This window comes from Phalacrocorax aristotelis, chromosome 2 (assembly GCF_949628215.1).
Source record: "Phalacrocorax aristotelis chromosome 2, bGulAri2.1, whole genome shotgun sequence".
In the NCBI taxonomy this organism is placed as follows: domain Eukaryota; kingdom Metazoa; phylum Chordata; class Aves; order Suliformes; family Phalacrocoracidae; genus Phalacrocorax; species Phalacrocorax aristotelis.
In genome coordinates, this window is record NC_134277.1 from 12,488,585 (window position 1) to 12,504,326 (window position 15,742).

Consider the following 15,742-nt stretch of genomic DNA (forward strand, 5'->3'; position numbering starts at 1 on the left):
CCAAACACCCACCCAGCCTGTTGCTTACTCCCCTCTCGTGTGGGACTGGGAGAAAACAGAAGGAAGGCAAGAAGGCTCACAGATTGAGATGAAGATAGTTCACGGTTTCTTGGCAAGACAAATGTCATAAACCCAAAAATCTCACCCTTCTTTCCCTGAGCTTCTACCACTGAGCACAATGTCACATGGTATGGAATATCCCCTTCTTCAGCTGGGGACAGCTGTCTTGACTATGACCCCTCCCAGTCTCTTGCCCACCCCCAGTCTACTTGATGGGGGTGGGGATGGGAGAAAGTCTTGACACCTTGCAAGCACTGTCCAGCAACAGACAAAACATTGGTGTTATCGGCTGCATTTTAGCCACAAATGCAAAGCTCTATGCAGAAAGTCATCTCCATCCATCATATGTCTGGATATGCATGTTCTGAAGTGATGGTTTGTGTTTAACATGATGTTATCCAGACTGTCCTTTCCAGGGGTGAACTGATGCTCTTAATTTACCATATGTGAGCCCTTCATATCTTCAGAGAAGTCAAAAGAACTACTGTTGATAGTATGCAAGAAAACTGAGGTCCCCGTATTAATACTATGCTACAATAGCAGGCATACTTATTATGCTATTTGAAGATACTGTGTGAATATGGCTTGCTTTACATAGAAGATTTGAATGCAATGTCTTACTTGTTAAACACTTTTTCCTAGAGTCAATCAAACAATTTTTGATAGAACAATCTTCTCTGAATGTGTTTCAAGAAAATTAGAAAGTGTTAGAGGACTGGCAGATTTCAGATATGCTATAACTGGAGAACTGTTAAATAATTCACTTCAACCTTTCCATCTTTTGAAACATTTAGTTCAGGATCTGTTATGTTAGTGTTTGAATTATTATTATATTCAATTATTATATTACATCAGATCACATCAGCTGGTATCCAGTGTGATAATTTGCTCCTACCTAGGCACATTTTTTCAAGGTTATCTTGACGTCTACTAATCAAATGTTCACAAAAATGCCTCAAGATTTTAGCTTTTCATTTCAAAGCATATCTAAATACATTGGACAGCCTGTTTTTCTGACTAGCAATTTATTACTGTGGAACATTCACAGTCAGTCAATAACATAATTTTCTACATTTTTTTCTCTCCTAATTTGGAATTTGCTCTGGGTGCTACAGCGTAAGTCAATTACACTGCCTAAATGTAAGTCTCTCTGGTTTCCCTAGGAAACTGAAATGGCAGAAAAAATGTCAGAGTTCAGGACAAAAAAACCCACAATCTAGCACACTTCTGCTTTGTCTGTAGAGATTTTGTATTATCTTAACAGCAGTTATCACAGAATCACATTTTGCTTTTTACCAGCTTTGAATGAAAACTGTACAAGCACAGACAAATCTGTTTCTAGTCAGGATGACATTAAGTTGAAAAGAAGGTAAAAACAATTTAATATTTGTCAGAGTTGTGTACGGCACAAAATGCAACAACACATTAACAGATTTGGTTTTGTTGATGACATTAGTAAATTGTTTGCAGAGATCTAAGTGTTTTCTGCCAAATTCTATGTTAAAAATACAGGAAATTGGTACTTATTTAAGTGCTTGATGGGGAAAACCTGACTGCGCAATCTTTGAACAGAGTGTGGCAAGATCCTTGCTACCTCTGGGAATGACGGTGGGGAGCGGACCACAAATCTACAACTTTAGTACAGAAAATAATGACACAAATGGCAAATGATTCATTTTGCCTTGGTTGGCAGACATTCTTGTGCTGGGAGGAACTAAAATCTTCCTGGAAAACGTTATCAAGGCTGTTTCTAGCTTTGCCTCTTCTGTGAATCACTTCATATCTGTGAATTTCTTTTCTAGGCTCCACAAAACCAGTAAGATATTGACAAATTGGATGGCTGACAGATTGAAGGAATTCATAAAAGGGAATTCAGAATTAGCAAAGAAACCTTGAGGGAAATGGTTTATGAACATAAGTAAAATTTTACTTTGTCTTACTGCTGACTAAGAAGAAATATGAAATAGAAATGTGTAAAATCCCACTAAGGACATAGGACTCATAAAAAAACCCAGTGGGAGGACACTTTCACTCCTTCCCCACAGAAAAGACACAGACAGCCCCAACTGCCCAGCAGGACTAGCAGGGGTCTGAATATACCCCTTCCCTCCCCTAGCACAGCATGCACTCAGCAGCCACAATTTTGGAAGTTACAATTCCTTTGGGTGACTTTTCCCATACACGTGGAGTTTTAAACTGTCCTTCATATGACCGCTGTATTGGCTCCATCATGCTTTTCAAAGCAGGTCTAGGCCTGCGCTTAAAGGATGCAGCGGCTGTACCTTGGCAACGTAGGAGTGAGATGAAATTCTTACAGGGAAAATACACCCTGAAAACTGAACAGGGACACAGTCACCCCTTGAAAAGTGTTTAAAGCAACAATTCTTGGCTCCTGTAACTCAGCTTCTTATAAAAGGTATATTTAAACGTTCTTCATTGTGGTCATCCTGCCTGGGAAGAGATCCTCTAAATAAATTACAGCACTTTGTTTAAATCTGATGAGTGCCACAGTCAAGAAATCTGACTATGACACTGCAGCTGGCATGCTGGGTCTAGCGTGCATCTTTCACATCCCAAAGTCAGTCACAGTCTTCCTTTTATTTTTCTTGGTATGGAATAAGTCTCTTGTGGTCTATAGGACTTATATACCACGTTTTGTGTTTGTACAGCACTGTGTCTGTGCAGCACTTATAAATGGAAGACTCATCCATTATTCCAGATCCTAAAGTAATATAAACAATAACTAATCAAAACAGATAAAGTAAAATAATAACAAATTTAACTGAGGAACCGTTCGATTTCAACCAGTGGTCTAAAAGACATTCAGGTTAACTTCTCTACTTCTAATTTCAGGATAGGATTGCTCACTCTTTTCACTTCAGAAAGGAGGAGAATAAGTTACTTTGCCCAGAACTCTTAGCTGTATTTAGGTTCTGTGGTTGGAAAAGGTCCAGCAGATAATCTTGTCTCCATCCTGCTGCCTTGTAATATTCACAAATGTCCCTACTGAATCTAGCTAATGTAATTGTTGAAAGGAAGGAGTAAGACAAACCTGGATGAATTATACATGCCTTTTACCTCTGAGCTTATCATCTCATTTCTAAACCCAATCCACTGCTCAACGCGTCTGAGTGAGAATGAAGTTTATGGCAGCATCTCCACTGCTGACATCCTCATAAATTCTGAGGTGCCCCAACTAAGGTATTCTCACAAAGAAATAAAGACCATCTATGCAACAGTTTCATCAAAGGGCTAAAGATTTCTACATAGTATGTGCCCATCAGTAAAGTCTTAACAGGGGTGAATACAAAATTATGGCCCTGCTAATACGTACAAGTATTGCCTGCGGTTAGAGCAGAGCAGAATTAAAACTGTGCGTGCTCTGGGTTTTGTTTCTTTTGGTTGGAAAGGAAATGGGCTGAGATGTGCTTTTATTGTCAGTCTACAACAAGGTTTTTTGTAGCCTTGTACAACAAGAACTTGGTGTTTCCATATCTAAAAAAAGCAATTAATAAATAATACAACTTTTTATTGATAACTAAAACTACCCCCTCTATTTGGAAATGCAAAATCAGGCAGGTCTGTATTTTGTCCTGTAAACAAAGCAATGTAGGGACATATTTATGAATAAATCTTTACCTCTGTTGCCAATATTTTTCATGTGAACTTACTTGAGGTGTAAATATTTAATGCTTCTTTTGCTATTTATTTTTCTGTGTGGGAATAAAGGCATCCTTCAATACTGTGGACCAGGTAAATAATGTATTACTTAGTCATGAAAAATGCCAGAGGAAAATAAATGAGAGGATATCTTACCTTTGGTCATAACAATGCCTGCAAGAGTTTTGTGGCGTGCATGCATGGAAGTGAAATTGTCTGTCAGCTCCTGGAACTTCTGTGCAACCATTTGGTATACGGAGTCGGCAAAATCCTGAAAGACACAGTCAGAAAGAATTTTTTCACTTTCTTTGATTGAGGCACCTGGGCGTTTCTGCAGATTAGTCACCTGCCGTCAACTGCCTAGAGGTCCCTTTTAGAATTAGACACCACCTACCCAAGCAAAGATAAAAGGAGTACCTCTCTGTCGACTACCCACATCACCCTGAGAAATGGCCAAATTAACTGAATTAAAGCTAGAGACCCATATTGGGTAGGATTAGAGGTAAAGGGAGAAGATTTCAAGGCTGACTTTTTTTCAGCCTCCTAGCTGTTGGTTCAGGATCAGTTCACAGGAAATTTCTTGGTCATTAAAGGATTTTATTGTAGCGAGCTGAAGAGGTGGACATGTGTCCCACCAAGCCACTTATTTCCAGGAGCCCACTGAACATTTCCATTAGCCCACTGAAGCCTGACAGCTGAGCTGAGGCCTGGGTTATAGGTAAGGAACACCTATACCTGCATTTGAGGTGAGTTTTTAATGACTTACAGCTACTGAGGTAAAACCATCAGCTCAGAAATCTAGGCTATGTTTAACACTGTCAGAGGAGTACCACGGTCTGTCTTGCTTCCACCTCAACAGCCACTGGGAGGAAGGGAAACCTCTGCTTGCGCATCCTACTGAAGATGTTGCTTGAATGAGTTCACTGGTGTGCAGTAGTGCTGAGGGTCTGCCAGGTCTCCTGAGCATGGCAGCTTTGTTGAAAGGTCACATTTTCCCATGGACTGGGCTCTAGAGACTGTGTGTTCTGAACCCTGAGGTCTGAGTGAGTCCAGTCACCAGGGAGAGCCTTGGGAAGCTGCCTACTGAAACCAAGCAGGGTAAAAGGTCTAAGAAGTGAGTTCTTCAGACTGTGTATGGATGAATGTGAACCTAAACCAGCTCTGGTGCTCCTGAGAACACCACCACTTGGAATGTTTCCCTGCTGCAATGCTTACTATCTTTTCATTTACTTAATCTCTGCGCTTTGTTTGGCACAGAGCCTTTCAAGCATATATTAGAGATAAGTCAGAAGAACACTGTGAGCATGAGTTGTTCATCAAGTGCTTTGCAAGTCTGAACATAAAGAAGTAAGATCCAAAGGTTTTTTTTTTTCTTAGCCATGTGATTTCTTGTGGGAAACCAAGCTGTACCAACAAATCCTTCCAGAAGCAGTTCCTGGGGGCTGGAGCTTACTCTGGGGTGCTGACAGGAGACCTCCTGGCATCCTGTAATCTGCTTAGCCCTGAGTGATTGTGGCTCTGTTAGGAAAAGTTGCTCTACGAAGCAACAATTCCAGTTTCTCTCCTGACGTTGGGCTATGCTACGTGGGGGGACATCCTGGTAAAACAGGCCCCCTTGAATTCACCTGGTTTGTTTAAGTGAGTTAATGGCACACGTGGAGGAGAGGCTGTGTCTGATATATAGCCTCCCTCACCCTGAAAGACCCACGGCCATGCAGAATTAAGAAATGTATTTAAGAAGATCATATCCATTCTTGTTGTCCCAAAACTGTTAATGGTGATGAAAACATGTTGGTGAAAACAGTATTTTAAGCTGGGAGAAGACACAGCTATTTTTCAGGCGAAAGCAGATTCTAATTCACAAATATTATCAGTAATACTACTGCCACTGAGAGCCTCTGCAGGCTGTACACCATATGTTTCTACAGTTTGTTGCAGAAAGTCAGCTTAATTTTTAAACATTATTATAGCAAATAAAAAAACCCTAATTAAATAAAATGTAACAACAATCAGGCAACCCCCTTTTCATAAATCCTGGAATCTTTTTTCCATGTACAATCCTTGTAAGTGATTGTAATTTGCTCAAATACATAGAGGATAGGATTTCTTTGTCACAATAATTTATCTTTGCTTTGCTAAATGCAGCTTTCCAAGGTATTTCTCTGGGAACAAACCATTTGCCCAAAAAGACAGTTTAATATAACATAGAATAAAATACGCTGGCTTGTTGCAAAAGAAGGAAAGAGGCATATAAACCCTTTCTGGGAGATGCATGCAAAATTCTACACTAGAATTAGATGGAATCTAAGAAAAATTATCAAGAACGGTTTGACAGTTCCTAAATGGAATTTCACTTTGACTGCATTTATACCTCTTCTAATCTAATTGTCCACAACCATCATGTGAGCAAGGTATTGCTCATACAGTGCTTCTGAAGGATGAATTTTGGGTGAATTCTCATTTGTCAAGCATCAAGGCACCCTTGTGATATAAATGCAATTATAGTCGCTTTACAGATGAATGAGTGAAGGCACTAAAAGGGTGAGGGGCTGGTCCAGGGGAATAGTAAGGAGCTGGGCACAGCCAGGTGTTCTGATTTTCTGATGGTCTGGTTAAGTGCTCAGTGCTGGAACACCGCCCATCTCTCATAATATGAAAGTTTGTTTCTAAACTTGTTTTCCCTACTGAAGAGTGACTTCATCCATAACAGAAAACTAAAGTGTATTTGCAGGACTGCTGTAACTGGGCCCCATATGGTGGACTGAAAATCTGATCAGCTTTATTTAGACTAGTAAGAAAGAAAGAAAGAAAAAAGAGTATCTCAATAAAACTATCTGCACCATCATTTAAAAAAAGAATCAAATCATAAATTTAATCTCCTGCAGAACTGCAGTCCAATCCACGCCTGCATTTCTAGCGTACCCTCCAAATCTGCATCCCAGGGCATTTCGTGCTCATTAAGAGTTAATTAGCTTAGAGGCACATACAATTCCTAAAAGAATAATTTAAAAAATGCTAAATAGAACAAATAACTTTTAACTTTGGATTTAGAAATCCCTACAGTCAGAGCTTTCTTTACTTCATTTGGCAGTAGGTTCCAAAGCCAGAGAGCAAAGAGACTCACTAAAGGCAAAATAACGACATGACTTCAGATAACATTTAGGGACGATAAGGAATTAGGCAACCGCTGATCTCAAGGAGTGACCTGGGACGTTAAAGAACAGCAAATCCATTAAATGTGAAGCCTCTTAGCCAAAATAAGTCAGGCGAATATTTTTCATCTTGAATCCATTGCCTAAAATGATGCCAGTGAAATTAATAGAAGGAAAAAAGTGACATACATGAATACATGTAGGTTACAGGAAAAACAACCAGAAACAATGTGTCCAATCTGAGAGGTCATTTACAGGCTATTATATTGCCCTAAGTTTCCAGATGGATATTCCAAAGTAAAATGGAAAGTAGGAAAAGGAGCAGTTTATTTTTGCAGAAGGCAAAAAATAAGAAGCCAAGAGATGCATGGCTCAGCTCTGTGTAAGAGATTTGATACCCTGAGGACTGATCCATGTAGCGCAGCATTAATTTCAGGGCCTTCAATACTCTGGCCCTGAAAGCTGGCCAAGTAGCAGAGCTGGGTATGCTGTTATGTTCCTGACCTATACCCATATGTTACAAGAAGCGTAGCACACTGTCTTTCCTCTAACACACACCAGAGCAGCTATTTGGCTTGACCCAGTTATGTGCAATGAAATCAGTGACAGCATTTCTGCCTATTTAGAGCCTTTAGACTGGTTCTTAATGTTTCTATGAAACCAAAACTGGTTACAAACATATCTGATGCATCCAGGGCAGATACAGAGGAGATAAGAGTTGGTACATTTACCCCTGCTCTGTTTAGAACCAGAAATTACATTTCAGAGATTTTCTTGCTTTACTTTTAAACAATAATCCTAGGCTACTAAAAGATACATATCTAGATCATCATTCCTGATCAGATATAAACCAGAAAAATCCAACTATCGATGGCTATTGTGAGCCTGGTTGAACTTTTAGGATATAAGCTAGACTATGTTATCTGCTGTCAAAAAAAACTTAGAACCCCCACACAAAAGGAACCATTCTTTTGTTATTCTCTACTATCAAAGCAATTAATCTCAGAGAAAAGTTGTGTTTGGTGATACCACATTTCCTACTGCCAGATATGAGTGAAAATAAGTCTCCATCTGGAGTAAATACAAGAGCCAAAAACATCTTGGCAGCTTCTGAACAACTATCAGGTTGGTAGTAGAAAAAGGGAAAATTTCAGAAGATGGGGGAAAAACAAGAGTAGACAATTTCCTCGCGAAAGAGAATTTCAGTGTAATTAATAGAGGTGCATGCAATTGTTCTGATCACATAACGGCATAAATGGCAGCTTGGGACAGGGGGACAGGGCAGAAGAAAATAAAAAGATAGACAGTCAGAACTTGGAATATTTTTACCAAGGCACATGGGAGAATAAATGCTCAAATGCTGCTTGTGTGCTGGACCTAGAAGGGACTTATGCTTAGGGATTTAATCCCCTTGGAAAACTGGGGTCTGATACAAAATGCCACTGAAGCCAGTGCAAGTATGCCTGACTAAGATGTCCCAGATAAGGCTCAAGTGGCAAGGATGGGCCCATGCCCTGGCCAGTCAGGGTGAGCTCAGCCATGCCAGCTTTGGGTGTGTGTTGGGAGGAAAAAACACGACTCTGGGGAAGAACTGATCTTCCAGGTGCTGAGTTTCTTTCAAATGCCCTGCTTTGGTTTGCCTGCTATCAAAATCTTACCTTTCATAGGTCCTCACATAGATTGTTCTGTACAAACAATATTTGCTTCAGAGAAAATTTCTTTGAGATCAAAACTTTGCTCAGTCTTGCTAATACAGTGAGTGATACGAGTAAGGCAAACAAGACTGCTAGAGCCACACTGAGGGGCAAATCTGCTCTCAGCTGCACTCAGACCATGCTCATTGCCTAAATGCGTATGGTCACTGGTGGAAGCAACATTTCAGGTCCTCTGCAGAAGAAAGCAAGCATGATGCTAAACTGTTCTCTGTGAAAAAAAGACTGTGAGATCCTGCAGTACTTAATGAGCTATATTTTAACATACACAAGGAGGCTGGAAAAATGAAAAATAGATGTCATTACTATTAAAACTGCACTGTGTCGTCTGAAGTATTCATCTGTCCTTGATTACCATATCAAATTACTTGTGTTATTCACAAAGGAAAATCAAACTTTAGATCATACCATTACAGAACAAAAAAGTTTTAGTCATTTCTTGGCACTAATATTTCAAATGGTATAAATAATTAAATGTGTTCAAGTTTGCAATGGGAGTCTTCAGGGTAAAACTGACATTCAACGGGAGTAGTAAGGATATTAAAATCAATAGATTATAAAGGAGAAAGCCTTTAGTAAACATTTTCTATTGAAATCCTGTCTTAGGGTTTATAGGGTTGAAATATCAAAAAGGTTAGATTTGCATATGGATGGGAAGAAATATTCTGCTATACAGATATCACCAAGGGCTCTGTTTCTCCTGTCTCCCAAGTACTTGATTTTCCAGAAAATCACTGACATTTGGGGGGTAAATGTTGAACATGATGAATGGGGATCAGGTTGAATTAAGTTCACAACTCTTTTCACAGATAAAAGGAGATGCACACCTAGTTGTTTTTACTGGCCGAGGGGGAAACCCATGCTCATTGACAGTGGGAGTTTGTATTTTCTCCTGCGGAGAACTCTTACTGTCTAAACAGGAGGGGAGGAAAACACAGCACAGAGAATATCAATCCTAAAGCACTGCTCCTGGCCAGGCTGTGTAGCAAATTGCTACACAACACACTTTTTCCCAGGCTTGTAAATAAGTTTGCTGTAGCTAGTTGGAGATTCATCGCTAAGTGATTGTACCCTCGAGCCAATGAATTAGTCAGGCTCTTCACAGGTACTACATCATCTTCAAGATGCAGCCTTGAGAAGAGAAATAGCTGAGGGTCGTGGGCTGCCCTCCACCATCAGTCTTCTAGCATCAATTTAACGCCAGGAGCTCCCTCAGCATGGTGGAGAGGGCTGAAAGAGGACCTAGAGGAACAGACAGGCAGGGGTGACCTGTGGAAGGAAGGAGGGCAGCAGGTCACAGGCAGTGGGTTGCAGGCTGGATTCATTCCTTGCCCGGCTTCCTGGCAGCCTTGGCGCAAACCACTTGCCATGAGTCCTACTTCTTCAGAGGTAAAAGGGGGTGATTTTTACCCACCTCTCAAGGGAACTATGAGGCAAATGACACTGACGGTGGTAAGACTCTCCAAGCAGGGTTAAACAAGGACTTCTGCAGCCAGACTGGAGGCTGCAGAAAACAGCACCTCATAACTCAGCCTTCCTTCAGCATGCACAGGCATTTACTGAGTATTACTCAAAGAACAAGGCACTGCCAGGGAATTCATTGTGGTTCTTTCCTTGAGATGTGCAGTAATTATTTCTCTCTGATCATAACTCCTACAGTATTGATCATTATGTCTGGTTTTGGCTTATCCCTCAGGGCCAGCGTATATGGGCTTTGTTTTATCTTAGATGGACGTGGTTTTATTTCATCTGACTACGTTTTCATTTCAGCTGACTGCATTTGTATATCCTGTGTACATCCTGATTCAGAGAGGTCTTCTCATTCATGCTTCTCAGGGGCGATTGGGCACGTGCCACACAGGCGGCAGCTAGGTACATGTTCCCACACTGAGCTTCTAATGAAAACTCCAACAACGCACTTCTGCACTGAATATTCTTACAGTTTTCTTATCAAGATTGATGGGGAAGATCAACTGCTCCTATTGATTCAGTCAAAAGAATCACTTTCACCAACCCTCTCCATCTGCTTATAGCCCTGTTACAAATGTTTTAGCTACAAATGATGCTGAGCTACCAAAATGAATTCCTGATTTCTGTAATCATCAAATGTCCCAAATTTGCTTTGCATTCATGAAGGCTCCTCAGTGGCGCAGCTGACCTCAGCTGTCTTGGTCTCCTCACCTGGACTGTGCAATGTGCTCCTGGGCATTATTTGCTGGCTCCTTCCCTCTCCTCCCCTCACCCTGGCTGGAGGCTGATTGCTCTGCTAATTTCCCAGACCCCACAAAACATATTTGCCTCCACACCATTGCTTATATCATTAGTGATGATATACTAAATATCAGCACTGTGCTGGCTGCTGTATGAGGCAGAGTTTGAAGATTGTCCCTGTGTGGCAGACAAAAGAATGACAAAAAGCCCTGAAAGACTGCAGAATGGGAGTCAGAATAGAAAATTCCTTCTTCCAGCCATTTGGTTTTTGGGTTTCCCTGTAAACCTATGGCTTTATGAAAATGATAGCCATCCCCTCCCTGGGGTTGGGAGGATACAGCGTGCACGGAGAAATTAAGATGAGACAAAGGTAAAATGGGAGGGTTAGTTAGGGTCTGTCTTTGGTGAGCCTCAGCCCCTTTATGCCTGGGAGGTTTCCCAATGACTTCTTTGGGTGTTAGATTCAACCCTGTTCTAATGAAAGTGAGGTCTGCTAAAAACCATTTTATCAGATTTCGATGAATTGTTGACACATCCAGCATATGCTCCAGCAATGATTAGAGACTGCAGTAGGCTTCTCACTTTTGATGCTAAATGCAAGCTGAAGTCCTGCATTGTGTCTGAAACTTTTTTACTAGGGAACCCAAAAGTCTCCCAGTAAACTTTGTTCAGTGAGATTTTCAGTCATGAATGGCAAAGAGGTACTGTGCCACTGTTCACAGAATTTTTTTGTAAATGTTGATTTTTTTCACACAAATATCAAGTTTGAAATGGGTGAGGAAACCAAGATTTATTGGGGCATTTGGAGAGGGATGGACAAATTTAGAAACTGATAGCTACGATGTGAGTTCTGTTACAATGAAAAAGCTTCTGAATTTGCACATAAGTACTACTACGTGATCCTGTAAACGAGATTAATCAATGTTAAATATCTCAAAGAAATTTGTAGCAACAGTAGGAAAGACAAAGATCAAACAGGAATTTATTCTAAGAGCTCAGTGAAAAAAATTGGTCTGTTTTCTCAATATATCCCTTGACTACAGGGAATCAATCAAACTTAATATAATGTATCTTTTTATTTGTTTCAGAACCCCCTGGAGTGACTGAAAGAAAATAGAACACATAAAATAAGCATACTATTGAAAAAGGAAATGCTGTCAAATACAAATGCCCCAGCTTCTCCAAAAAGTATGGTTTTCTATTTAGTAGGAAAACATTTTGTACATAGGTTTAATTAGAATCTTTAAATTCACATTAGTGTGTTAATGCTAGGATGCTAGCAGATGAGCCCCTCTATTTGAGGTTGATTCATTGCTGTCTGCATTCATCTTGCTCTAAAAAGATGCTACCAATAAGTACCATTTCAATGAATTTAGAGGGAACAAGCGTTTCCACTGACATGAACAGTTGTTCCCTAAAGAAGGCCAGCTAAGTTTCCAGCATTGCTTCTTCTGAGTACAGTTCTGCATTTATCGCTCTGGTAATGAAGAATGTCCATACCAATTTTGCAGAATCATTCCTGAAGTCCGTACTGCACATGCTAACAAATGTCAGAATGAAGGGGTTGGTTGCTTGCCTTTTTTCTTTTCTTTTACTGATCCTTAAGCCAAAAGCCTTCTTCCTACAGAGGCACACACAAGGTTGGCCGCAACTGCTGAATAATTCACAACAATGAAGTAGTGTTCACTTTGCAGCCTTGTGCCTGCTTTAGGACAAGCTTCAGGTGTCAAGCTGTTGTACACTACAAATATTAAATTAGCATGAATGGGTTTTCTTTAACTAGATAAAAGCTCTATAAAGCCACCAGTGCCTAGGAATGGCTAACTCTGTAAAAAGGCTTTTATGGTCTCTATAAAAAACTAGATTTTAGATTAATATTATGATCTATTTCTCTTTAATAAAATCAATGCTTTATCTGAGAAATGTCCTTTCAGTTTTCTGTTTCCTTGCTTTATCTTTCTGCATTAAAACCAATGCATTAAAACCAATATCCTTTGGAAACTAATGGTGGCAAAACCCTGGGCACATACAATACTCTTGGCTGTTTGAGGTCCACTCTCTTCCCAAAGCCTAACCAGTTAGCAGTTCCTGGGTAAATGTTCAAAGCAGGGAGAGCAATGTTTGCTCAAATCCCTTGAGCATCACTTTGAAAATCTACGCCTCTGTGTTTATGGTTCTCATTAAGGGGCTCCGCTATTAAGAGCCTTCCCTGTCACACATATGCTTTGTTAGATAAAGCAGGGTGCAGGCAGTGCCCAAAACAAATTTAATCAATTCTGAACTGCTGATCCCAGCAAGGCACTGCACAATTCAACTTTCTGAATCACTGCAGAGCAAGGCATATAATACACTGCATGGCAATTACTATACAGACATTGAATTTTTCCTTTCTTGTTGTTAAAGACCTTGCTGTCATTTGCTGTAATGATTCTTGAAATCCGGCTGTAACCTTGCTAACAACCTTTCCCTTGCCTGGGAGGGGTGGTAAGGCAATCTAAATTTCATGTTACCTCACCCTTCTCCGGGCTTCTCCTCAAATGTGTAATTAGCAGGGACAGTTACCATCATCTATGGTGGCTTTGTGCCAGGAGAGGCAGAACATTGATTTCTGCTGAATCCCGATTGCCACTCGGGGACCCAACAGAGCCCTTTGGGACTGGTGTGTTCCTGGGGCCAGGGCTACAGCCAGTCCCTCCCTGACTTGCTGTCCCTTACTGAAAACACAAGTAATTAACATAACATTGCTGAAATTAAGAAAGAGTTTTGCTGTTTTATACCTGCTGAGAACCTGTATCTGAAACTAAAAATTCAACATTACTTTTAGCCCATGCTCTAAAAAACAAATATCACTTCCCCATCACCCTCCCCTCCATCTCCAGTCAAGAAATTCCTAAACAAGTGTCCACACCTTGAACCAGGGAACGGCCTTTTTAAACCCTGTGACAACACTTTTGGGCAAAACCCACTGCCTCAGCAGACTTGTCTTTAAGCAAGAGCCCAGGGAAGGACGGAGAGTGAGACCAGGAGACTGTGGAGTGGCACTGTGTGGGCCATCTGCAGGATGACCTTCCCTTGGGACCATACCCAGAGGGGTAGGAAGGATTTGCCCATGGATAAGTGCGATGTTACAGCTTTCACTTACAGCTCAGATTTCTTACTGCAAATAAAATCTTTGAGAGTTCCTCCTCACCATCATAGAGCTGCTTTATGTGATTTATTCACTGTGGGCAATAAAAGAGGAGATTATTGGGGAAAGAAAAGAAAAATAATAAGCGAATAAACCCAGTAATTAGATTCAAACCCAATTATTTCTATTTATTTAACTATTTACACAGAAATCTCAAAGCAATTTACCTACAAATTGACCAAACCCTAAAAAATTCATGTCAGATAGGTAAATATATTTATTCCTACATAATTGATGATTAAATTGAGAGTCAATCAGCTTCAATATTTTGCTCATGTAAGTCAGAGTCAAAGAGAAGAAATAAAATGTGCAATTCTTCCCTTACAGCAAAAAAATTGGCATAATACAAATATGAATAAATGTCTTTTATCAGCACACCATACGTCTGGAAGGATACCTCTAAGGATCTCTGAGGTGTCTGGGCTCCTGTGTACAGCTATGGGGCAAGAAAGAATCTCCCAAAATACAAACAGCAATTCCATAGAGAAAAAAGGAATAATCAGCTTCATACCCAGCTCTCAGAATATATAAAACTGTGTTACTAATCTGTGTTTTTAGGGTAATCGCTGGATGTTAGCTCCCTTGCTAAGATGCACATAACCTAAAGGACACTCCAGTAAATTGCATCCAGCATGTTTCCTGCTCTGCTCACAGGGCTCTTCAGCAAGGAAAAGCTGGCATACAAGCCTTGTGCTTCTCTTTCCAGTCCACAAAACTGTCTTGCCAAAACTGGGGGGAGGTTGTAGCACACAAGGACTACACAAAATTCTCGTACTCAGGAGCTGACTAATACAGAAAGCAAGGTAAAACATGCTGCTTGGAGCCCCTGAAAATGATAAAAGCAAGAAAGTGAAGGATTTCAAGGCTGTCTGCCATTGCACCTTTGTCTTCTTGTCTTTCTTCATCCCTTCTCCTCCTGTGATTATGTGTTTAACCATTTCCCCCACCTCTTCTGTTGAATGAATCTGTGCTTAGCCTCACAGAAGCATTGTCTAGGTGGTCTGGAAACCCAGACAAACTATTATACAAATCGAAGCCTGTCCAGTTTCTGATAACACCAAAACTAATTTATTTTTTGTTTATACTCCACTACCTTTGACAAAGCTTCCTCTAGAGATTTATATCTCCATCCTTACTGCCTTCCAACTGTTTGTCAATTTTTTTGTTTTGCAACCGACAAAAGAAAAAAAATATCTGACATCAACCTTGGAAGAGGTACTGAGTGCAGAAGTTTTTTTCAGACGTGATAAAATCTTGCCTAAAACCATGTCCAACCTTTTCAGTAGAAAGTCCAGATGGCTTTGCAGCCTGTACAACAGACTTTATTCACTGATGCTTCTCTAAGTGTCAGCAGGGTGTTGTCTTCCAGAACTAGTAAATGTGCAATGAAAGGCAGCTCGGAGGGGAGAAATAAACACAAACAAAAACATGCCTGCACTTAAATCCCCCTGCCTCCCCCCGAAAATCAAATTAATCTCAGGATTTCTACATGTATCTGACTGAAAATTCCCCCTGGGTGGAGAAAGGCTTTGCAAACAACTGGAGGTGTAACGAACGGATGGGGTAGCAGTTCAGGCGGCTCCAGGCTGAGCAGTGATTTATGCACTCACTGCCGACTCTAGGTCGCCCTTGCTTGCATTGCAAATATTTCAACTGCAGGATCAGGACCCTTTCCAAGTTTGTATATAGGCTTCAGACTGCAGAATCTAGTAGCGTTGTTGTCACTATGGTCAAATTAGACAAAGAAGCATTTATGAGTC

The 15,742-nt window shown here is 40.5% G+C and overlaps 1 protein-coding gene across 2 annotated transcripts in view; it reads right to left on the bottom strand.

Annotated features, from left to right (window-relative positions):
- The window catches only part of ADARB2 (adenosine deaminase RNA specific B2 (inactive)), a 323,206-nt gene that overhangs the window by 62,479 nt on the left and 244,985 nt on the right, over positions 1-15,742 (bottom strand). For both annotated transcript variants that reach the window (XM_075082413.1, XM_075082412.1), the window contains one exon: positions 3,877-3,991. In XM_075082413.1, coding sequence (XP_074938514.1) covers positions 3,877-3,991 — 115 coding nt within the window. The remainder of the gene's footprint in view (positions 1-3,876; positions 3,992-15,742) is intronic.